This window comes from Phalaenopsis equestris, unplaced genomic scaffold, assembly GCF_001263595.1.
Source record: "Phalaenopsis equestris unplaced genomic scaffold, ASM126359v1 Scaffold000320, whole genome shotgun sequence".
In the NCBI taxonomy this organism is placed as follows: Eukaryota; Viridiplantae; Streptophyta; class Magnoliopsida; order Asparagales; family Orchidaceae; genus Phalaenopsis; species Phalaenopsis equestris.
The window spans coordinates 333574-359095 of record NW_018164762.1 but is presented as its reverse complement, the minus strand read 5'-3'; the positions used below and the strand labels follow the sequence as shown (position 1 = coordinate 359095).

Sequence of the window (25522 nt, the reverse complement as noted above, 5' to 3'; positions counted from 1 at the left end):
TGACTTAAATATATCTAATTTATTAATTTTTTTTTTCTTTTAAATAGCTTTTGAATAAAAAATCCTCACTAATTCTACTCATGAGAATTTAAAATATATCTAATGACATATAATTAAAAACGACACATATAAATAAGTATATAAATTCTTAATTTAAAAGGTTTGGTTTGCTTCCTTTTGCACAAGATTCTCTTTTCCTCCTTACAATTTTATTTGATCTAGCCCCTAATATTCTTCCTATAATATCTTATTAAGCTAAATCTATCATTAGCATTACGTAAAAAAAAATTTCAATTCAAATAATTAAAATCATAGAATCCTAAAGCATCTTTTTTCGGCAACACAAATTAGAGCTTTGGCTGTCCATTTCATGCCCGCCATTCTTTCTCTTCCTACGTATAGAAAGTTCACGTTACTCTTTTCTCCTTCTAATTCGAGACTTAATAGCCCCAATCCTAACTCAATTAAACTTTCTATTAGCATTAATTAAATAACTCACACACACATATATTTTCATAAAATCTATTAAGTAACTTAATTAAAATCTTTAACTCACCTTATATATTTCGGTCGACACGGACGAGGCTTCCATGGCTTCGATTCTCCTTCCTCTCGACAGAGCCGCGCACTTTTTTCCTCCTTCAGCTTCCTCTTCTTTCGCATGATGATCTCTGCTGACATACTAGAGCATGAGCTTTTGTTGCAACTTGAGATCTCCCTCGCATCCTCATATGTGTTCCTTTGGCTAGGGTTCTCTCACTATATCTTTTGTTCTCCCTTCGTTTTCTGCAGGCTACGAACAAAATGACCTCAAGATCAACCCCCCCACCCCCCTCCCTCAAATCTCGATTGTTAATTTGAATTAATTTTGTTATTATTATTATTTATTTTAATAGATATTACATGAACCAACTTTATCAACTTCATTTTTAAAATCAATAGATACTTAAGGCTCCTATTGAATCAAGGAATACACTTGTGGTTGCTCATTCCATCTTGCCTTATTTTGTATTAATGTTAAAACATTCGATTCTATCATCCTAATAGATATTATATAACACTTTTGAGATTATAGTAAGTAAAAAAATGAGAATAAAAGATGAAATTATGTCATTCACATGTTCCTTTTATATTTTTGATTGTGTCATGCACATATTCCTTTGTTAAAGCATTTCCTAATTTGATGCCTTATTGCACTGAAGTAGTTAAAACTGCAATTTATAATTTACTCGTATAAGTTTAAAATATAACATTTAATTATATTTTGAACTTTGTGCTCGAGTTTTTTATCCTATCTAGCTTTATAGCTCACCAAATGCTACCATCACTATTGCTTCAGGTTAGGGAAAATAGCTTGTTCATAGTAAGGTGAACAAGTTTTTTCCTTTATCCTAGTAATTTGGTGTTTGAATGCATATGATGTATATTAAAGTCATCATACATGTTAATTATTTATTATGTTATAGTGAGAGTGACGCCATGTGGTATCGTGGAGTTTCAAGTTTTTCAAATTGTTATACAGAAAGAAAAAGTGTAATTTTGTTGTGGCGGCTTCTAAAATATATTTCTTAATGGAAACTAGATTTGTTATAATAGTAACTTTAGTTTCTTTGATGTCACTAATGTTTTCCTTGATGGGTTAATGCAATGGAAGAAGCGGTCCTCTTTTTATTATATTTTAAGGACTTTCGTATTGCAGTGGTATTGATCTTCTCATGTTCAGAGGAGCTCTAAATTCAAATTTAAACCACAAATCTTTGCAATTATTTTAGATTTTGCAATGTTAGCTTGCTTAAGTTTTTCATATAAGCAAGTATAATATTGAGTTTTGTATGCCTAAATTCTGATTGTTATCTCTTGGAACAATCAATCATGGTTGCTTCTTGTGTGCCTACACTTTTTTTTCCTGTATTTTTAAAGCGATGTCGGAGTTAACTCAAACAATAATAGGAAAAAGAAATATCATTTCTGAAAGCAAATAGATGGTTACAATCAAACATAATTGAAAGGAAAAAAAATCAAAACATTTACATAATATACCTAAATGATTGCAAAATGATCATATTTTCTTAGTAAAGTGTCAAAATAGAATCTTGGCTATTTACGTGCTCATTTTAATCCCAGAATTTATTAAAATAACATATTAACCCCAGACTCTTAAATAGGGGCAAAACTAATTACTACAAACTCACACTAGTGCTCAATCCATGGGTGGTGAAGGTCAGCTAGGTGGTCGAAGACAGTACAATACAAACTCACACTAGTGCTCAATCCATGGGTGGTGAAGGTCAGCTAGGTGGTCGAAGAGCGAAGGTAGGTAGTTGAAATGGATTGTGGGTGATTGGGCAGTAAGAGGAGGGGTTGGAATTGCTTTAGCATCGAAGTGGAGGGCTGGGACAGTGAGAGGGAAGCGAAGGGGAAGGGTTGTGGACTGCAGAACAACAGGAGGAGTGTTGTCTGGTGTGAGGGCATTGAAGCGGGGACCTAAATGGCACCTTGTAGCGGGGTGCTGATCGCGCGGAACAGAATTCCCGCAATCCCTCCAGCAAAGTCGGAAACAATAGCAAGATCGCGAATTTTCGCGATCTAGGATGGTGCATCGCAAGTTTTCCACATTTTTCTTCATTTGGGAAGTGATTTATGGATTCTTCTTGGCTTCCCACATATCTCTTTTATGTAGAAGTTTTCTTTGTCGAGTAAGAGTCTATTATTTGTTGTCCTCTGTATGTGGGAGGCAGTTCTTGTTGTGTTTGTTCTGAGATATTCTGTGTGGATTTCTTTTCTTTGTTCTAGGTTTGTATCCGAGGAGGTGGTGGTGCTCTGGCTGTATCCCCTCCGAGGTGGTCATTGTATCATTCCCTTTTACCTTCCCCAAACATTCTTCTCCCCACTTCTCATCCGTCGAACTCTCCCTCTGTCACCAACACTTGGTCGTCCCCCTTCCAGCAGGTTATTACTGTTGTTCGGCCTTCCGACCTTCTTCCAAACACCTCCCAGCCACCCCAACAGCTTCCTCCTACACTGCCGACCCACCAATCCTTACTAACACTGCCCCGAGACAGCAAACCCTTGTTGTTTCTGCCATTTATGCAACCATTTCTCACTGTCGCAGCACAGGACAGCCAACCCTCTAGCTTTCCAAGCAATTTCTCACCTCGCCTTTGCTGTTGTCACCCTGCTGGTCATCCCGATCCACCTAGTTGGCCTCCACCACCCTAAGAATACACTTGAGAGTTGTTTGCTCGTGTTGTTTTATATTTTGCGTTGTTATTTCTCATTTGTATCATGTTGTAATCCTATTTTAATATTAATGAAAACTTGTTTTTGTGTTTCCATTATTTTTTCTACTAGTTCTGGTATCATTTGGTATCAGAGCTTGTCGAACCCTAGTCTCATCCTAAGGTTCCCAAGCATCCTTAATAAACCAAAACTCTCTTTCCTACCATAAAATATACCTTCCAGAACCCAAACCCTAATTCCACTAAAATTCTTCTTTCTTATTCCTTAATCCCTAACCATGCCACCCCGGAGATATATGCCCGAGCCTACTCGGGAAAAGTTGAAGCAGGGAGCTATGTCGTCTCCAATTGAGACTTGTGAAGATTTAACACAGGAGGAGGATACCTTTGACCCAAAACTGGAGAGTTGAAGGGGAGAAGAAATGACGATCTAAATCCCTTAAATGCAGAGACGTTCAGCGATGAAGAAGACAGGCCACGGAGTTTCGGGATCCAGTATCAGAGAAGGCCTGGAGAGAGATATTTGAATTCCTCTCAAATGGAGAACTACCGAGAGGAGATGCCCGTAGGTGGACCCAGAGATTGTGGGATCAAGATGGATTTACCTGAGCTTGAAGGAGGCATGGATCTGGATGAATTTCTTGAATGGTTGTAAACTGTTGAACAGATCTTCGAATATAAGGAGGTGCCGAAGGATAGGCAAGTCAAGCTAGCTGCGATTAAGCTGAAGAAGAGCATTTCTCTATGGTGGGAAAATGGGCAGAAACGGAGGAAGAGAGAAAGCAGTGAAAAGATCACTAAGTGGGAGAAGATGAAGAAGACAGTGAAAAAGTACCTCCTACCCCACTATCATCAGGATATGTTTATGAAGCTTCATAACTTGCAGCAGAGGGATCTTTTATTAGAGGAGTTCAGAGCCCAGTTCGATCACTTAATGCTCAATGCGAACTCATAGAGCCAGAAGAGCATACAGTATCCAAATACCTTGGAAGACTGAAGTCTGTCATTAACAATGTGGTACAACTGCAATCATACTGAACGCTGGAAGATGTCCAGACATTAGCATTGAAGGTGGAAAGAAAACAAAAACAAAATAGGAAACAGTCATCCTTTAGGCAACAACCTTCAGGCAAGCAACCACCTATAGTCATCACGATCGACAAGGACACCCCAGGAGAGACTGGCCAACCCGACCATGAGAATGACAATCCAAATCAGAGCGATAAGAAGCTGGAGAGAGGTAGTGCCTCCAACACTGTACCAGCCAAGAAATGTTTCAAATGCTACGGTTATAACTACATAGCCTCCAGTTGTCCCACGAGCATAGTAGCCTCACTGACTGATCAGGGTGTCGTGGAAGAGATTAGTGATGAAGAAAAGTTGAGAAACATGTTGAGGAGTATCGTCTTCCCCCAGATGAAGAAGAGGCGCTCGTGGTTCGATGAATCCTGCAGACTGAGGACATTGGGGATTTGCAGTTGCTTCACCACGACATATTCTACACTCGCTTTACAGTGAGCGGAAAATGTATGTAGTCTCATCATCGACGACGAAAACAATAAGAATGTGGCATCAACATAGATGATAGAGAAATTGGGACTTGCAACTCAGCGACATTCCCAGTCATATTCACTAACGTGGCTGAAAAGGAACAATCAGGTTAACATTGATCGAAGATGCTTAGTAGAGTATTCAATTGGGGGCTAATTACAGGGCCAGGTGTGGTGTGACGTAATTCACATAGATGTTTGCGACATTCTGTTGGAAATACCGTGACAATTTGTCTTGAAGACTTAGCGCGACGGTGTTGACCTCATTTTGAGGTCATTACTCTTTTTCATAGGATCCTAGGATCTAGCTCTAGGGGTTGCTATTAACTATCTTAGAAAACTAGTATTAGAATCCATTCCCTTAGAAATTTCAGTTACTTCAAAACTATCGTTGTATGGTCAAGTGGTTAAGGACTATCATGTGGAGACTCACGGAGAAATTCTCAATAGGATCTCAAGCCCTAGGAAAACCTCTTCAGGACTTGATCATCACATACACAAACGAAATATACAAAATTCACTAAGTTGCACAAGATCGGACTAAATTGAGCTTAAAGGATGGGTGAAAATACGAACTTCTCAGGACGACCTCTGACGACAAAATGGACTGTGTCAACGCGTCTATGACACCAATTTTAGTAGGAAAAGACACTCATATTGTCATATTTTTTACACGAGCAAAATTGCACGCAAATCGATCAATTCGTCAAAATGACTTCCGGTGGTGAAACGGACCGAGCCAGCACGTACGGAATGTCAAAAGTATCTAAAAGGAACATTCAATTTTCTACAATCTGACACACGAATAAAAATGCATAAATAAGATATTATTTTTGAAATATTAAATATTTTTTTTATTTATAATAAAGTTTTTAATCTTAAACCCTAAACCCTATTCTCTCACACTTAATTCTTCATTCAACCTCGCGGCTTAGTCAGACGCTTGGCTCGTCTCCCTCGTGTGCCCTAGCTCCTGTGGACGATCCACACGACAATCTCTTCCCCCTCTCTCGACTCTTCTCTTTCTTTGCGTGGCCGCTCGACCTTTCGGCTCTCCAATTACATGGGCTGAGCTGGCCGACTCTTCTTCTTCTCGAGGTTCTGCCGTCTCGCAGTTTGAGTCGCTTACCCGGGCGTACCAGTGAGGTTGGTTGGTGGTTGTCCCCTTCTCTTCTCTGCCTATAAAATAGCTTCTTAGTATACTGTTTTAGGTTGTTGAAAATTTCTTGAGAGAAAGGGAGGCTGTGGTTTTACTGTTTGAGACTTTTAGGGAAGAAAGCTCTGCCGAAATTCTTTCTAGGCTAAGTTTTTGTGTGTTGGGAGTGTGGAGCATTCGGGGGTTACTGTTTTCTGAAGCTTTTAGGAAGAGAGGCTCTGCTGAAGTTATCTTTTTGGTTAGGTCCCTGTGTGCTGGACGTTTGGGAGCTTGGTGCCTTTTTCTTTGTTTTTCTTTTAGGAAATCTCAAATAAGGTACTTCTTTTATCTCTTCTATGTTCTGTCACCATGCTCAACACATGTTGGAAGTGCTAAAATGGAAAATGCATGTATGAGGCTTTTGATTTGTTTTAACAGCTATTTCATAAGGGCATTGATATCAAAAATTGAGTCTTTAATACTTCTGTTGGATCTGATTTAGACACTTTATGTGGACTAGTTGAAATAACATTTTAGGGAAAGCATGTTTAGGTCCCTTCTCACATGTAAATCTTTTTCTTACACTTCTAATATTTCCTTACCTATATGCTGGAAATTGCGGCTTTCTTTCTTTGCTTCTTGCTGAACCAGTTTACTGTTAAAAGAAGGATGATGGCTTATGTTTCTTTCCTGTTTAAAATACATAAAAAAGTCATGGATATAAACTTTGGATTGATGCTTACTCATCTAGAATTTATGTTGGAATCCATTTTAGTGTTGAAACATGTTGGCTTTAGTGATGTATGCACACTTAAATGTTTCGTGTTATTTAATTCTATTTGAAACATATGTTGGCACGATATTTTGGAATATAAAGTTCCAAGGAGAAATATTTTCTGTTTTGACCCACTTGTTGGGTTCGGTTTGGACTCTTTTGGAATCAAATTTATGCTGGAAATATTTTCTGTATTGACCCACTTGCTGTGTCCGATTTGAGCTCTTTTGGAATCAAATTATGAATGAAAATATTTTCTATTTTTGGCCCATTTGAAGGACTCGATTTTGGCTCTGTTTTGCCTTTCTTGTGGGCTCGGTTTGCCAATATGCTGGGTGCATTCTTGGCTCATTTGGCTTGAGTTTCTATTGGAAATGTTGATCTGTTTTTCCCCATATGCTAGGTGAGGTTTTGGCTTAAACTGTATTTTTTTCTTTGGCCTTTATGTTGGGATTAATTGAATTTGAAACAAGGAATTGGTTTGGCTTAAAGGCTTATCTGTTGGCTTCCTTTTACTGGGTTTAGTTGAGCTAAAAATGTGTTTTATTTTTGTCCCACCTTGTGGGCTCGGGTATGCCTGTTGTGGCTCCCTGTTTCTTTTGCTCTTCTTCCCGGGCTCAAGTTTGCTGGCCACGGTTTTCTTGTTCTGCCCTTCTATTGGGTTCGGTTGGGTTGGAAATTCTGGATATAATGTTCCATTTTGAGATTTTTTATGTAATCAAGTTTGTCATCCCAAAATTCATGATTTCAATATCTACTTCTATGAGGGAATGCTTAATGTGAGCACTATCATGCCTTATGTGCTGAAAATGGTTTCAATCTAAATAATTTATGTGATTTTATCCATTCACTCTCTTATGTATATTAAAGGAGCATAATGCTAATATTTGTGGCTGCTTTCCCTTTGCCGTGAAGCCTGTTTAATGGTTTTGGTTTGTTTCCCCCCTACTCGTGAGCATCCTAGTTGGTTTCTTTTGTCCTGTTTGGCTTCCTCCTCTCTGCCCTTGGCCGTGAGCCTCACTGTTGTGACTTGTGTTGTGGTTGGCTTGGACTTAACTTTTTCCTCATTTCCCCTGGCTATGAGCTTTCTCTTGTGGTTCTTTGATGATAAAAATGGTTGGTTTAGGCTTAAATGTATGGTAGCCTTTCTTGGCCCTATCCGTGAGTTTATATATGTGATGGCTTCTTTTTTTTTACTGCTCCCCAGTTGGTTTCCCTTTGTCTCAATTGGCAGTTTTGTGCTACCCTTGGTCGTTGGTCTTCTCCTATAACTCTTTTATGATTAATGGGGTTGTTTAAGGGCTTGGTTTTCTTTTCACTACCCTTGGTCGTGAGCCTTAATGTGGAGGTTCTTTGGTCTGTGACATAGTTGGTTCAGGTGGCTTTCTTCTACTGCCCTTGCCTGTGAGCTTTGTCTTATTTACTATCTTAAATTGTGAAGTTTATGTTGAAGTTGGGTTGTGCATTTCACGATTTCTATTTGTGGGCTTGCTGTGAGGCTTAGCTGCTCCCTTTCCTGGCCTTACCCGTGAACCCCTTGCTCTCCTTCCTACTGTTACCCGTGAGCCTGTTGAGGATTATTCAAGTTCATTTTGTCCCGACCGTGAGCATTTCTATATAATCTAAATTAGTGTTACATTTATACAATTGTGGAAAGATTTCAATGAAGGATGGAATTAAATGATTTTGACATCGATGTGATTTTCTGGAAGGCTGGAGAGTTACTTCTTCTATTGATTAATGTCCCTTCTTTTGTGAAATATAAAGGGCTTGTACAATTTCATTTGGAGGAAACATAAGGTTGATGCAAACTGGATTCATGAAAGGTTTGAAAATTCATAAAATTGTCATTTGGAAAGGATACCCTTCTTGGGTCGATCCAATTATAAAATTTAAGAAAATGATATTCTTCTTGGATTGATTTAAGGATCTTGGGCTCACTTTTTCAGATTTTTTTTTCACACTTTTGAGGGTTGCTTCACCCTTTATCCTTTTGACTTTTTGGGTGGATCAATTCCTCCTCTCTCATCCCCATTTTTATTTTTTTTTTCTTGCTTCTTGGTTTGATTTTTTGTGCTTATGTCTGACACATAAGCACTCATATATAGCCTTTTGCTATATATAAAACCATCAAGCAAGGTCGCAAGTAAGTCGGTTTTGTTTTGGGGCTTATGGTGATGATGACAAAGGCATACCGGTGGTAGAGCAGAATGATGTCTCATTCTACAACATCAGGACTCAATCTTGAGGCCTGATGAACTGTAGGATGAAAGTATCATTCACCGACACAAGACTAACGGGGGATCCGTACCTTCTTAGGATTGTTGGCGATCTTACGCCCGATGGCGTGATCGACTCGTGGACAATTATTCCTTTTTCAAAATTGATAAAACAAATTGATAAGAACAGATATAATATTTATAAAAAATATTTTCACTATAAATTTAATATAACTTTCCTTTTGTATGCCTGAAATATATATGCATGCTAAAATATAAATTTTAAAATGAGTTACATTGTATAAAATTTGGTTGTCCACTTGTTGATTACCGATACCGGGCTAAGGAGTGTCTTCCTAAGTTAGGTTCAGTAGGACACCCTTCTAGTGAAGTGGCGGGTTTTATACATTCGGGTGACCGATAGTAGCATTCGACGTCCCTCGAGTTGCCTAGCCCCGGCCCGAGTGCTTGTGGTCCCCTCTTTTCGGACTTTCATATGTTTCCTTGGAATTTTTTGACAAAGCACTTGTGGTCTTTTCTTCGGGATTTTTCCGAGGTTTTGATAGTTTTATTTGAATTGTTACTCGTCAATTTTCTCGATTTTTCCGTTGTGGATTATTTGTCGATTTTCTCGAGTTTTCCAGGCAATGTTTCTTTTGTTTATACAATGAATACTAACTAGTTTAAAGGAGCAGCAGACCTCCCAAATATATAGGTTTGATTTACACTATAACATTTTATTTCACAGCTGCAGTAGGGAGTGTGCGGGATGGCAATGAGGCGGGGAAGGGAGGGAGGTGGCTGGAAATGAGGAAAGTCAGGAATTAAAACAATATCAGCTGTTGTCCTAGGCAGCTGCAGTAGGGAGTGAAGTGGAGGAGGATGTGGAATGGGATAAGGAAAATAATCACTACCTCGGGAAATAAATACAGCCGGAGCATCACTAAAACCTTCAGATACAGCCCTCGGAGAAATAGACACTGACGGTTGTCCTAAACAGAAACACGACAAAAACCCTCTTTTAAACCCTAAAATAAATGTATAGGAAAAGACTAAAAAAAGTGAAGGATAATAAGGCAAAAAGCATAAGAAAGGAGAACGGGATTGTTTCGGCCCATCTTCCACGATAACAATCCTACATCACTTCAGTTGCTACAGTACCAAGTTTCATAATTATCAAGTATAATATGAGAAACAATGTATTTTATGATGAATGCATAAGCCATATTTGAATGAATATGTGGTTTGCGAGATACAAATGTCCTGATAGACTGTGCTTCATGCAGGTAGTTCATGTATTCAGAAGCATTGTTAGAGTAATTGCATCGTATCCTTGGCGAGCTGGAGACCTCTGTTCACCAAATGGGCGCTATAGAGTTAGATTAACGCTAGAAGATCCTACTGCAAGAATTCATGCATATATATATGAAGAAGATGGAGTGAGATGCTTAAACCTGTTTGTTCTTCCTTTCGTTCTAAATTTCTTTCTTTTTTGTTTTTTTTTTATTTTTTTTATTTTTGGCATCTAGAGAGATTCAAATGCAGTTTTCATCAATTTGGCTAAGATGAACATAATTTTCTTTGTTTTGAAAGTGCGTCCGACAATTCTATGTTATGTGGCTGGCTTGTTTTCATTCTTCCTCTCATCCAGTTTTTGACTGCTGGGCGGCTTAGTGGCAGATCATCCATCTAAAAAATGATACCAGAACATAACAAACTTCTTCACCGTCTTTTCCAAACACAAGGCTGTCTTATATAAGGCCAGCCAACCCTTCCAAGGCGCCTCACATATGAAAAATAGAAAGTTAGAAAAAAAGACTTAATTATAATTATGACACTCCTCTCAAACAAAAATAAAAAATGTCAGATCCGGCGACATGAAGTCTATTAAATAGTCTTAAGAAGTTCTTTATTTGGTATATCATATCATATGGTCTTTCAAGGCCCATCATGCCATTTGCCTTCCTGAGACTATCTTCGCTGAATACAATGATTTTTCTCTGTCGAAACAGCCAGATGTATCTGTGACCTGATGAATAAGTGGTCATTTGAAATAGTGAGCTTTATTCTGTATTTGAATGAGAGAATGAGTTTAGTAATCTAAGTTGCTTTGTTGTTTATCAGGAGAACTTTTTTGGTGGATATCCCGCACAGGCTGGCTTGTTTTCATTCTTCCTCTCATCCAGTTTTTGACTGCTGGGCGGCTTAGTAGCAGATCATCCATCTAAAAAATGATACCAGAACATAACAAACTTCTTCACCGTCTTTTCCAAACACAAGGCTGTCTTATATAAGGCCAGCCAACCCTTCTAAGGTGCCTCACAAATGGAAAATAGAAAGAAAAAAAGACTTGACTATAATTATGACACCCCTCTCAAACAAAAATAAAAAATGGCAGATCCGGCGACATGAAGTCTATTAAATAGTCTTAAGAGGTTCACATGAAGTCTATTAAATAGTTTTAAGAGGTTCTTTACTTGGTATATCATATCATATGGTCTTTCAAGGACCATCATGCCATTTGCTTTCCTGAGACTATCTTTGCTGAATACAATGATTTTGCTCTGTCGAAACAGCCAGATCTATCTGTGACCTGATGAATAAGTGGTCATTTGAAATAATGAGCTTTATTCTGTATTTGAATGAGAGAATGTGTTTATTAATCTAAGTTGTTTTGTTGTTTATCAGGAGAACTTTTTTGGTGGATATCCCGCACAGGATGTTTTAACCAGAAAAATGAACATGCTGCTTGGGATGGGAGATGGTGCAGCTGATTGTTCCACTAAAAGGAACCCACCCTGGATTTCGTGCTGTTTGATGTCTTTTTTCATCGACTCCAATAACCCCCTCAAAAGTAGGAGATATCGAATCTTTGGTACGACAATGATTGGGTGACGCAAACTAAACTATGGTTTGCAACTACTCACAAAGAAAGCACTTAGCGTACGGGATGTGACATTTACCATATGGTCTCTCAAGTTTGCTTTTTGGGGTTCATAAGCTTTTGTTGGTTGATTGTGTATTAATGTGTGTGTGTGTGTGTGTGTGTGTGTGTGTGTGTGTGTGTGTGTGTGTGTGTGTGTGTGTGTGTGTGTGTGTGTGTGTGTGTGTGTGTGTGTGTGTGTGTGTGTGTGTGTGTGTGTGTGTGTGTGTGTGTGTGTGTGTATATGTTATCCTTGGTTTTGCTATTTGACTCCGGGGGTTTCTTGTAAACAAATTTGTAATGCGCATCTTCTAATTTTGAATTGGCCAATGAAAAATTGGTCCCTCCCAACTTAGCTTAGTGCCATTGAGCTTTTTCAACTATTCCATATGTAGGCTTAAGTGCCAAATCCCAAAATTTTTATTTAAAAAACTTGGATTAGTATTTCCCTTTAAAAGCATTTGCTTCCATAATTTTTTCATGTTCTTTTTAAAAATCAGCTTTCTGCCATCAAGTTTACTTTCTATTGCCGTTCCTGCAATATCTTCCACTGCCAGATCCTTGATTAGAAATACAGTACTCAATCAGCATTACCAACTCCACATTGCCTCTATGAATGCCTTCCTCCATGATCATTTGATTGATGGTTTAAAAAGGTCTAGCAATCCTTCCTAAAAAGAACCTCTCCATCCATCAGAAAGACAATGGTCGTCGTCTTCCACTTTGTTAGAAAGTTTGCAATGATAGGATATTACAAGATATTGAGTTATTGTATTAAGCTTATAAGAGTTGTTTGTTATTTAATTAAGTGTTAGTGAGATTCTTGTAATTTTATAAATAGTCCCTATTTGAGACATTAAAGAAATAGAAAAGGGGTATTTGCATAGCCACCACTCAAAATATTGAATATTTCATTTTAATCTCCCAAATTTTAAATATAACACTTATGCCGCCCGCAACTTTAAACACAACATTTTAACCACCCAAAATTTTCACTCAAATTTTTCAGAGTGAACAATGGAGGGTGGTTATATTGAAAAGAGCGGTTATCTTGAACCGAGCGGTTAAAATGTTATATTCAAAGGGTACTATTCTCTTCTTCCATGCTCGGTATTATTGGCTTTAGACTATTGTTCCTCATAAATAGGATAATGTTGTCATCCTTAAGACAGGTTTGAACTTTAGCTTGATATTGTTGATATTAGTGATATCAATAGCTTTGAGAAAGTGGAAACATCTTTTTATAAGGTATAGATGTTGGCTTTGGTGTCATTAAAAGGAATTGTAGTTGAGATATATTTCATTCTTATTATAAACTTCACAAAGAAAAAGATAATATGATGGAAGTAGAGAAAACTTTAGAAACCGTAGAAAATTCTAAATGTTTTTGCGTGATGCTGCTGTAGAGCATGGATATATGATGTAGATCCAAAAACTTTTTATATTACTTTAAGGTCCTTTTTTAATGTATGAGTATAATATTACTTTTTGTATGAGTTTAAATTAATATGATGTAGATCCAATAACTTAATGTATGAGTTTTATATTACTTTAATGCATGATGTTGATACTTGATGAACTCTTAATTTTTATGTAAGAATGTTGATTCCTCATAACTTACCCTCTATATATAACATAGTTATTATAAACTTGTTAGAAATCTAATTTGTTATAATTGAGATGAGGGACATGTAATATTGCAACATTAAGGTAATCAACTTAGGATATTTAAAATTTTGAACTTATAATATAAAATAAAATATAACACATTTTAAATTTTAAAATGATTTGGAAAATTTAGATTTTAAAATTTTAGGCTCTTAGGGTTTTTAAATATTATGGAACGGGACTTCTGAAAATTTAAGCTATTAGCTTTTAAAATTTTTGGCTTATTAAAATATAAGTTTTCAATGCTTATAATATTAAAATATAAATTTTAAAATTTCATGTCATAAATCTAAAAATATTTTGAATTTGGGCTATTCAGACTTAGACTCCTAGTGATGAAGCATAATTCAAATATTGAGTTTTTTTAAGACTTACAATTCATTGTCACCGGATTTGCAACAATTCTGCTAGGGAACAAAATACAATTCCTTTTTTAAAAGCCTAAAATCATAGTACTTCGAAATGTTTTAAGCTTCAAGTGACTTAAAATTTTATAAAAATTTTGTGGTTATCTCCTAAGTAGAATGAGATATTTTGAAATGTGAGTCGACTCTTAAGACTTAAATGAGTACCATTTAAGATACTTTTGAGCTATATATGTATTAAGGTGTCTTCTATATAAACAAGTTAAATATGCACATTTTCAAAATATTGCATGTGCTTTTTGATATAAATTTCATATTAAATTTATTGTTTAAAATTTATGCAAGTATGTAAAGCTCATAAAATTCTTCAAGATATTTTAATATATGAAATATAAATGCTCGTATGTGCTCCAATCAATATATAGAACGGTCAAATATTAGGTTGGTGAATGTTATGCAGGCTAATTGGGTTGTCTGGTCTATAGGAAAATGTTGTAAGTCCCACTCTACTAGTCTGATTCTCCTCCTCACAATGACTGAAGTTGACAAGTCTAAAAAATTTGATAAATATTCAAATTTTAAAGATAATAGTTTACAAGATATTGAGTTAATTTTATTAAGCTTATAAGAGTTGTTTGTTATTTAATTAGTGTCAGTGAGATTCTTGTAATTTTAAAAGTAGTGCCTATTTGAGACATTAAAAAGAGGGGTATTTACATGGCCACCACCCAAATTGTAAATATAACACTTAAGCCGCCCAAAACTTTAAATACAACATTTCGGTAACCCAAAATTTCCACTCAAAACTTTCACTACTTAGTAATGGAGGGTGGTTATAATGAAAAGAGGGGTTAAAATGTTATATTTAAAGTTTGGGTGGTTTAAATAAAATATGCAATGTTTTGGGTGGCTGCTATGTACAAAACCTCTCTTTATTATGTTTTCTTTTTCGCCCTCTTCTCATAAATATAAATTTTCAAAGCTTATAATATTAAGATTTGAATTTTAAAATTTCAGCTCACAAATCTAAAAATATTTTGAATTTGAACTATTCGTACTTAGGCTCCTAAGGATTCAAATATTGAGCTTTTTTAAAACTTAGAATTCATCGCTACCGGATTCCCAACATTTTTGCTAGCGAGCAAAAGACAGCTCATTTTTTAAAAGCTTAAAATCATAATACTTTTGAAATATTTTAAGCTTCCAATGACTTCAAATTTTATAAAAAATTTGTGGTTATCTCCTAAGTTGAATGAAATATTTTGAAATGTGAGTCGACTCTTAAAACTTAGATGAGTACCATTCAAGATACTGTTGAGCTATATATGTATTAAAGTGTCTATATAAACAAGTTAAATATGCACATTTCATTTAAATATTGCATGTGCTTCTTGATATAAATTTCATATTAAATTTATGGTTTAAAATTTTATGCAAGTATGTAAAGTTCCTTAAATTCTTTAAGCTATTTTAATATATGAAATATAAATGTCTGTACGTGCTCCAACCAATACATCGAATGCTCGAATATTAGGCTGGAGAATGTTGTTAGGGATCATTGGGTCGCCTTGTCTTTAGGGAAGAGTTGTGAGTCTCACCCTGCTAGTTTGATTCTCCTCCTCGCAAGGACTGAAGTTGACAAGTCTAAAAAATTTGATAGATGTTCAAATCCTAAAGGTAATAGTTTACAATCCAAATCAGCGATGAAGTTTCAGTTTCAGTTTCAGCAAATGATGGTAAATTAGATGCTTATAGGGAGCTGAGGAGGCCAAAAAAGTTGGATAAGAATGTAGCAGAGAAAAGCATGGAGGCTGATGATCTGATTTATAGGTTGGCGCACAAAGGATGATTTCATATCCTGCATTGAAACGAAGAATCAATTGCTTGGCCATTCAGAGAATGATCAGTCTGTGATGAAAGAAGAAGGAATTTGAAAGTGTTGTAGATTTATCTGTTGCTCTGCCAAAGCCATGCACAGTTGTTCGTGTCAATCAAGCCAAGATCTCTGGAATCGATGCTCGAATTTATTCTGCATCTCAGTTAGCAGAACTATGATAGACGTTACAATTTGTACTCTGAAACCCGTATAATGCTATTTGTATAACACGAAGCATTTTGAGCATATGTTTGATAACTAATTTTGTTCTGCACCCTTGTTAGCAAATCTAGAGAGGAGACTCCCATAAAACTCTAATGCATTTTTGATGTATGTTTATAACATTAAGTCATAAATATAAATATCAAATTTTGTTTGGATATGAAAACGCATAAGAATCGTGTTGTACGTTCCTACATTTTTCAAAAATTTTGTGTAAAATTTTTAAGATTTGAGAACATGTGTGCACGTTAATTTTAATCTTGGCATAAAAAGTGTCAAAAATAAAATATCCTTAAAAATTATATATATATATATATATATATCATTTTTAACAAATAAAATAAAATTATTTATTTATTTATTTATTTTTTTGTGCGTTTAAATATGAAAGATAATTTCTTCCAAGCTGGTAAACACTTTGTCAGATGTGGGAGTTAGCACGCAATTGACACCAGCTTTTCATTGTCAATATAGTTACTTCTTTCATTTGGCCTCTGCCACAAATAGACAATAACGTTACGTTTGCGGGAGAATTTTTTAGTCAAATTATTTGACTTGTAAATGCGCTAAATTCTGGAATCAATAATTTGATTTTAGCATAAGATATCTTTGGGCAAGCTATCAAAAACAGGTAAACGAATGTGACGTTTATGTTATCTTAATTATTATGTTAGAAAAAAAAGCACAGTCAGTCATGCCACCTTTCAGCAGCTTTATAAAAAATTATAATCTTAAATTTGTCCAGATCCTCACATTTGCCCTGTAATAACAATTAATCTTTGTAACATCTTAAACATTATCAGCACTAGAGCTCCAACCTCTTCCTTCTCTGATGCTGCCATTTATTCTCCTCCTATGCGTCGGCCAATGGTCTCTTCTTCTCTCTGCTGCGTTCAACGTGTCTCATCTTCCGGGCTTCTTGCACGAGGGGGGCTCTCTACCTTTCCATTTAGAAACTGGGTAACTTCTTTCTTTTTGATTTTACTAACTTTAATAAGTCTGACTGACTGATTGTGTATGTGTCTGTAGCTATGTAGAAGTGGATGAATTTCTTGGCGTGGAGCTATTCTATTATTTCATACAGTCGGAGAGGAATCCGAGAGAAGATCCAATTCTCTTATGGCTTACAGGCGGACCAGGCTGCTCTGCTTTCAGTGGCCTTGCTCTTGAGATCGGTCTGCTCTCTTCTTTTTCTTCTTCTTCTTCTTCATTAATGTCATTTTGTCTGACTTGATTCAATATACGAAGGCCCGATAAAAATCAGATCAGAAGAATACAACGGGAGCTTGCCGAATTTAGTTTATAATCCTTACTCTTGGACTAAGGTGAGCTCTCTGTAACAATTTATACGATTTGATTTCGATTGCCTATTTATTTTTATAAATCTCTGTGCGTGATTCTTCATTTTATTTTTAAATTTGTAGATTTCCAACATAATTTTTTTGGATTCACCAGTCGGAACTGGATTCTCTTTCTCCAACCATCCACATGGGTATGAAACTGGTGATAAATCTTGGTCAAAACATGCTACAATATTTCTCAGGAAGGTTGCTAAATAAATTAAATCACACTATCAATTTATGTATGTTATTATTATTACTATTATGGAAGATTTAACTCTCCCTTCTTTTATTTGTAGTGGTTTGTGGATCACCAGCAGTTCCTTGCAAACCCTCTGTATATTGCTGGGGATTCCTATGCAGGAAAGGTTGTGCCTGTGATAGTATATGAAATTTTAAACGGTAATAAAAAAAAATCTGATTCATCAAATTTCTCTTTTTTTTTTATAATTACATTGCTGATTACTTGAATCATTTTGAGCTGCAGAAAATGAGCTCAAAGTGCAGCCAACACTTAATATTCAGGTCATCCTTGCACTCTGATGAGCAGTGTAACTTTTTCAAGCAAACATAGAGATTAGTTCCCTTCGATTCCAATAAGAATTTGCCCAATTAAATAGTGGTAATCTGCAGGGTTATATGGTTGGTAATCCATCAACAGGTGAGGTGATTGATTTTAATGCTCGAGTACCATTTGCCTTTGGAATGGGATTAATTTCAGAAGAACTATATCAGGTCATATCTTATTTACTCTCATCTCTTTGGCAAGAAAGCCATGAGATTTCATTCCATTTGAGTTCAAAATTTGTAGTAATATAGGATGCTAACAGATTACAGTAGCAAGAAATTGCATATATGTACATAAGCTTCTGAAACTTGATTGCGTTTCAGGGAATTGGTGCAGGGAATTGGTGAGAAAGGGAATTGGTGAGAAATGCAAAGGTGAAGACTACGAGAGTCCGAAGAAAGCTGTATGTGCTTCACTTACTCAAATCTTTAACGAGGTAAGTATCCATGCATGCATCTCTCTCTCTCTCACTTCTTCAAGTCATTGTATATGAGTTGTTGTTAATATTCTTTTTATATTGCATCTTAATAATTTGGGTGCTGAATAATTCATAAATTTACAATAAAATGCTTATGAAAATGAATATGCAGTTCGAGTCAGAGCTTATGACATCAGAAATTTTGGAGCCCAAATGCAGTTTGGCTGCACCCAACCCGAAAAACACAGTTGTTGGTACAGGAAGGTCTACTCTTCAGGAGAGCAACAAGCACTTTCTGGGCCCCCAATTCCTGAAGTCAAGTGCAGAGTAATTATTTTTCCTTATTTATTTAATTCTCTATAAATTATTAAAGAATTTTTTACTCCTTTTAGTGGTATTTCCAAAATATTAATCAGCGTCATAAATTAATGTGTTTTAAACCAATGACTTGTACCTATTTCTGCAGACATACGCTTATTATCTCATGTTGAACCTATTGCTGCAGACATACGCTTATTATCTCATGTATATATGGCCTATTTCTGCAGACATACGCTTATTATCTCATGTATATATGGGCGAACAACGCAGAAGTTCAAGATGCTCTCAATGTTAAGAAGGTAATCTCACTCTTAAATTTATTAATATAAAAATATGAAATACTCATGCATATATATATCAAAATAATCTTTTTTTTATTTTTTTTTTGTCATACTTAAGCTACTAATCAATGATGGAAACAGGGAAAAGTGAAGGAGTGGCTGAGATGCAGTGATCACTTGAAATATAGAGAGGATATAAGCAGCAACCTCAAGTATCATGTTAATGTCACAACCAGAGGCTATCGTGCATTGGTTTACAGGTGAAAGCCACATACATAATTAGCACAGAAAACTTCATTCATTCATTCAAGCCGCTCTCTCTCTCTCTCACATATAAGTTGTTTCCTTGGGCACGTACAGTGGTGATCATGACATGCTTGTCCCCATGATGGGCACGAAGCAGTGGATTAAATCACTCAAATTCTTTGTCACCGAGCGGTGGAGATCCTGGCATGTGAGCGGCCAAGTTGCTGGGTAATTAAGCTCTTAATTACTTCCTCGTTAATTATGAAAAAGATATTCTCTTTACAAAAAATGATAATTACATTTATAACAACGTATAATGATGATGTTTCATTTTATCTCCTTCTGGTTCCATATATAGATACACGGAATCCTACTCCAATAATCTGACCTTTGCGACGGTTAAGGTGAAGCATTTTAGATTTAATGCTCCACCGGTTAATTAATTGTAATTAATAAGTTTTAAAAGTTAATTAGTTTGCTGCGTGTTGTAGGGCGCCGGACACACAGCTCCGGAATATAAGGGCGAGCAATGTTTAGCCATGCTTGGAAGGTGGATTTCTAGGATGCCGCTATGATGTCTGGTGCTGCACAGTTTATGAAACATTTAGAGTAGCATAAATCCATTGTTGTCATTGTACTAAAAAATATAGTTATTATCCGCTGAATGTTGATATATATACAATGTTATAATTATTGCATGGCATGTTGTAATAGCTAGGGCTGTCAAAAAAGCCCGTTATTCACGAACAACTCATGTTCGTCTCGTTAAGTAGCTCCTGTTCGGCTCGTTCGTTAAGTAAACGAGCCGAACACGAACATGTTTTTAAAGCTCGAATTATAAACGAGCCGAACACGAATAAATGTTTCATAAACGAGTAGTTACATTTGTTCACTCGTGTTTTGCTCGTTTTAACTCGAAATAAAAATTTATATAATTATTTATATTATAATATATTATATATATTTATATTTAAGTTTAAAATGTAACTACTCGTGTGGTAATGTGGTTATGCACCTTCTTTTGCATACATTTGGTCCAGGTTCGATTCCAGTACTCTACATTTTTTTTTTTTCAGTTTAATGTTAACGAGTCAATTTCGAGTCAAACACGAGTCGAACACGAATACAAATATTTAAATCGAGCTGAACACAAACACACTGTTCACAAGTCGGTTTCGAACACAAGCCAATTTCGAACAAGAATAATTTTGAACGAGTCGAACATGAGCCCAGCTTGAGTTCGCTCAAGCTTGGCTCGTTAACAGCCCTAGTAATAGCTTAGGTTTGTTTGTATGCTTATCACATTCAATCCTAATTTTATTTAAATCTTTAGGTTAGGTAGAGCATCACTTGTGTTATTAGTCTCTTTCTCTATATATATATTGGTAGGAAGCGCAATCGCCTTGTGTCTCACATACATTGGCGTGAGAGGGCAGTTAAGGAACAAGAACTCAACTAGAAACGAGCATAAATATTTAATTTTTTAGATATAAAAAAAATATACCATTAATTAGAACCATTTGATATTATTTATAGACGTTGGTGATAAATAAATTAATTAATTAAATCCAGACTGTTAGTACACTTATCCACAATTTTGAGTGCATTGTGAGTACATTGATCAATTTTCCAAATTTATGGAAGATGGATTACAAAATTGATACATAGTGGTAGTTCGGCAATAATAGTTATAATAAACAGTTAAGGCTATAGTCGATGGCTATGAATGCAATAGCCCATCATGAATTTTATAGATAATGATTGTAGTATCAGCTTATCATAAAGACCACAGTTGAATGTGTGGCAGTTGTTAACTGTGTGGGTCATAGATGGTTGTTTCAGGAGCGTCAATTGGCCATAGAAATTGTAATTGGGAGTTGTGGAAGTCGTGAGCCATGCAGGTCATAGTTGGTCACGTAGATTGTAGTGGTGCTACAAGCAAACAAATCCACCCGTCGTGTGCTGCCAAATCAAGCTTCCTTACCAAACCCTCTGCTTGTCAGCAATTGCTACTGTGCTTGCCAAATCCAGCCAAATCTTGCCCAAATATAGGCTTCCGCTTTCTAGCACACTTGTCAGGACCTGTCAACTCTAGCCAAATTCAGGCTTTGCAAGTCCACAAGTGTGCAGCCGTTCTCCTATGCATGTGAGTGTACTTGCACGCACATGCACACACACCCGCACAACTGTGCACCTGTGCTCTCACGCTCACAATTGGGTGTAATTCCCCCATCCATCCATGTCTGAACCCCCGTGTGTGTGTGTACCTGTGTGCCCTTGCCACTAAATTTAGCCCAATGCCAATTTTTTTTACTTCTTGCCCCCTCTACTTGCATTCGCATGTGATAATAACAAATTCTTTATTACTTATTATAAATGGGTTCAATATTTTATATTAATTACTTTATCATCAAAATGACGTGTCACACTTTCATTACACAAAGAAATGAGGTGGCACAAGGAGAGGGAGTCACCTGAATGATTTTTGCATGCTTAACATAAGAAAAATAGGCCTCATTCAGTTGGGTAGAGGGCTTGGAGGTTGCATGAAGATAGAAGAGAGCTAGGAAAACAAAGAGGGCTTTGAGAGAAAAAAGGGAGAGTTATCTTCTTATTTTTCCTCTTCCTCTTCTTCTTCTTCTTCTTCTTCTACTTCATCCATGAATCCTCTCATTCTCTCCAACAAATCTAAAAGAGAACCATCAATCCTCTCATTCTCTCCAACAAATCTAAAAGAGAACTTGAGGGTGAGTTTTTTGGAGTCTTCATCCATACATCCAAAGAGGAGAACTTCTTCCACACTTAGAGGAATGCTTTCAGCAACCTTTTCAACTCTCCTACAATAAGGAGAGCATCATCTCCCTTCCATCGGAGAAGGAATTTGAAGATTAGAATCTCAAAACTACTTCAACTCTCCTTCAGTGAGCAGAGCTTCATCCATTCGAGGTGACATAGGAGCGGGTTTCGCAGAAGCAAAGAGAATGTGTCTTCAACCTCCACGTCAATGAGATATTCTAAAACCCTTACCCTCAGGTTGGATGCTAGAGGGAAGCCTTTAAGGTTAGGAGCTTTTGTGGACAATCCCCAATGAATTTTGAGCATCTTCTTTTTAAACTTATAGCACCAATAACCTACCATTTCTGGGACATGAAATTTCTCCGGTGACTATTTGACTGCCTCAACCCTTGATGAATGGGTTTGAGACCATTTTGAGAGCTATGTTCATGAGAAGAGCTTTCACTTTGTGAAAACAAACTCTCACAAAAAAAGCTTTCACTTTATACTGATTAGTTTGGAAGGTAGGCCCTCCGTTCCTGAGCAACAAACTTGTTACTATGATTTTATCATGTCGTCCCTTGGATCTTATGCAAGTATGATAGGATGAGTGTGGTTTTCTATTGTGCACATTTATTGCACTGCATTGCATGTTTCATTATAATGTGTTTTGGATGAAGCATAACACATGTGTCATTTTAGGATCATCGGACTGTCACTGCTTATTCAATGTACCATTTGGTGTCAACTGGAAGCTCCGACTCAGAAGACTGGGCACATTGGCTCGACAACTACTCCAGCTTGGTTAGCTTTGCACATTGGTTCAACCAACCACCATGGCACAATCAACCTTGCACATTACTTCAATCGGCTGACCCGACAAGGTCAACCTTCCATATCGGTTTAATGATCCACCTCAGCACGATCAATATCACATTATTGCCCAACCAATTTCCACTAATCCAATCAGTTGGTCGATATTTGCATCTGAATCTTTCATTTGAATATTACATCATGGAATGCTCATTTTTTCTTGTGTTGAATTGATTGCACCAACACATCCACATCCAACACACTTGTTGTGCATCTCATGAACACGTGTCCCTATATTTTCATGGCTAGTAGTCATGCTTCCTTCAAGCATGATACTTAACGTATCAGCCCATGACATCATCATGTCATGTACACATCAAATCCTTCCATGCATGCACTTGCACTTGCATGGCATTACTGCATGACTTTTCATTGCATATTTGAATTATATTTGAATGCTTGTTCTTACAATGCTTAAAATATTATGGAAATTCCGCACGTCATTCAACCTTAGGCTCCTTGGGAGGTGGATGCCACATGTAACACTCCAACTTAACCTCCCAAACTCCACATAGCTAATGAGAAAGCAACCTAGAAACATGGAAGAAATGATCAAAAATTTTGGTTGGACAAGCTGTTGGCTTGGCTTGACCATGCCCGAAAATGGCGATCACGTCAGAAAAAAGGACTCGAATCCAATTTTTTTTCTAAAAGCCCGGCATGACCACGCCCGAAACTAGAGTGTTCATGCCAACGTCCTGGCATAGCTACGCCACATTAGCAATGTAATTATGTTATGCTCTCTGTCTTAAGCATGATTTAGGTCTTTTCTAAAAGCCCGGCATGACCACGCCCGGAACTAGAGTGTTCATGCCAACGTCCCTGGCATAGCTACGCCACATTAGCAATGTAATTACGTTATGCTCTCTGTCTTAAGCATGATTTAGGTCTTTTTGTTGTAATCAAGCCATAACTAGCAGGGGTCACACCATTTCAAATTCTTAGCTTCAAGCCCTGAGTGCGCAACAGAGGTTCTAGACAAGTTCCCTTGGCTCAGAAGATCCTAAACAAATGGGAAATGATCCCTAATTATCATAGAAGGCCTACGAATGTGTCATAACACCAGAATAACACTCTAAATGGTTGTCATCTCCACAAGATGCAAAGTAATCTGAAACCCTAATTCTCACCCAGTAGTGCCCGTGGGTAGACTTTTTGGCTCTGGTTGGTTAGAGACGGGTCCAAATCAATGGGATAAGGTCTAAAAATATTGAGACAAGTGTCAAACATGTTCTGAGTCAGAACAAACCCCATCCCCATGGTGAGTATTACCCGAGTAGGGCAAAATCAGTACTGGTCCTGAGTTCATGTTGATGCCACGTGCTAGGAAGTCTGGTAGAATGTCTTAGATGATAAGAAGCTAGGCAAAGTTTGTTATCCTCAGACGGACATCCCGCTCATGTGACATAAGAAATTGATGTCAACAGGGAGTTACATTGTACTTGGGGTGCATTGTTAAAGCATCTTTGAGGTGTGTTATTGAACCGTTTGTTACTTCGTTATTTATAATGTATGCTAAGGTTTCACAAGTTGTAATTTTGCAGAGAGCTTCATTGCAAGGAGCATATGGCTATTTGGGTTTCAAAAAAATTATAATCAAATTGTATGGCTCAAAGAGATAAGCTCGGTGTCACCAAATTTGGCTTAATCTGAGTCAAATCAAGCCCAGATCAAATCATTAAAATACTTTTGAAAGCTTTGAGTAATTAATTGGAAGGACAAATGGATTCAAAATATGACAAACTTATAATCAAATCAAGTTTCTCGATAATATGAGTCCAACGAGTCCAATATCACTTAATTTTAATATTGTCATGACATTTAAATGTTCACAAAATGTCACATAAATGTGAGAATCTCACTGAGTTGTCTGATAGAATGATCCATAATCCTTACTTATTATTATGAAGGAACTCCCAAACTATATAAATAAATCCTTACCCCCTTCATGAGGGGGGGAGGGGGGGGTTGTGGACTTTAGACCACGAGGAGAGACCTGGAGCTAGAGCTAGATTAGAAGAAGTTGAATTATAGCATTATTGCTGACAGAAGGCCTGAAGAACACTCCCTGCTCTTGCAACTGTCAACCACCATCGATCACTGTTAGTCAACAACTGTCGATGAATCATATCGTGTGATGATACACACAATATATGATGTAACAATACATCCCGAAAGATTATATAATTACATCACATCACAAAAGATTGTGTAATGACACACCCCAACGATAGTGCAATAGCACATCCCAATGATGGTTTAAAAACACACCTCAAATATGGGGCAATGATGCACACTGAGTATAGTGAAGATGATGTAACTCTCGTAATAACTTCTTACAACTATCTTAGTCATGATATAGTGATCTTCTCCGAACTCCAGAACTTCTCTCTACACAAGTCCACATTATTGCCTATGACTTGTGGCTCACTAAAACTTAAGGTACGAACTTGGTGTACAACTGACGCTGCTACAACCCCCACCACTGACCATGTAACCAATTATGATTTACATGGCTCATAGCTTATGCTACTCCAAACTTTAGCCTCTACAACCTACCGATGTTATTACAACTTACTATAACGAACAATGTGATCAACTACGATCCACATGGTTCACAACTTATGCATCTCCCAACTTCTGCCTTTATTGTCTATGGAAGTTATTGTAGCTCGCCACCATGAACTACAAGACCAACTGTGGTCAACATAGTTCACAGCTCACGCGA

The 25522-nt window shown here is 36.8% G+C and overlaps 2 protein-coding genes across 14 annotated transcripts in view; both read left to right on the top strand.

Annotated features, from left to right (window-relative positions):
• LOC110025665 (protection of telomeres protein 1a-like) overlaps positions 1–11964 on the top strand; it is a 95104-nt gene extending 83140 nt beyond the window's left edge. For 3 of the 13 annotated variants that reach the window (XM_020726268.1, XM_020726265.1, XM_020726264.1), the window contains one exon: positions 11043–11318. In XM_020726268.1, the coding sequence (XP_020581927.1) occupies positions 11043–11111 (69 nt within the window). In that variant the 3' untranslated portion in view covers positions 11112–11318. Of the gene's footprint in view, positions 1–10204; positions 10358–11042; positions 11319–11606 lie in introns of those variants that run through there. The other 10 variants (XM_020726261.1, XM_020726260.1, XM_020726267.1 and 7 more) reach the window with 8 other exon arrangements.
• Positions 11965–16643: 4679 nt separating this feature from the next.
• Positions 16644–19919, top strand: LOC110025652 (serine carboxypeptidase-like 2). The gene is made up of 14 exons (XM_020726239.1): positions 16644–16932; positions 17002–17147; positions 17221–17297; positions 17397–17519; positions 17612–17714; positions 17800–17837; positions 17946–18047; positions 18233–18316; positions 18471–18625; positions 18804–18918; positions 19042–19160; positions 19261–19374; positions 19505–19550; positions 19638–19919. The coding sequence occupies exons 1-14, from the start codon at positions 16805–16807 to the stop codon at positions 19719–19721; spliced, it is 1434 nt and encodes a 477-aa protein (XP_020581898.1). The 5' UTR covers positions 16644–16804; the 3' UTR covers positions 19722–19919.
• Positions 19920–25522: the final 5603 nt, after the last annotated feature.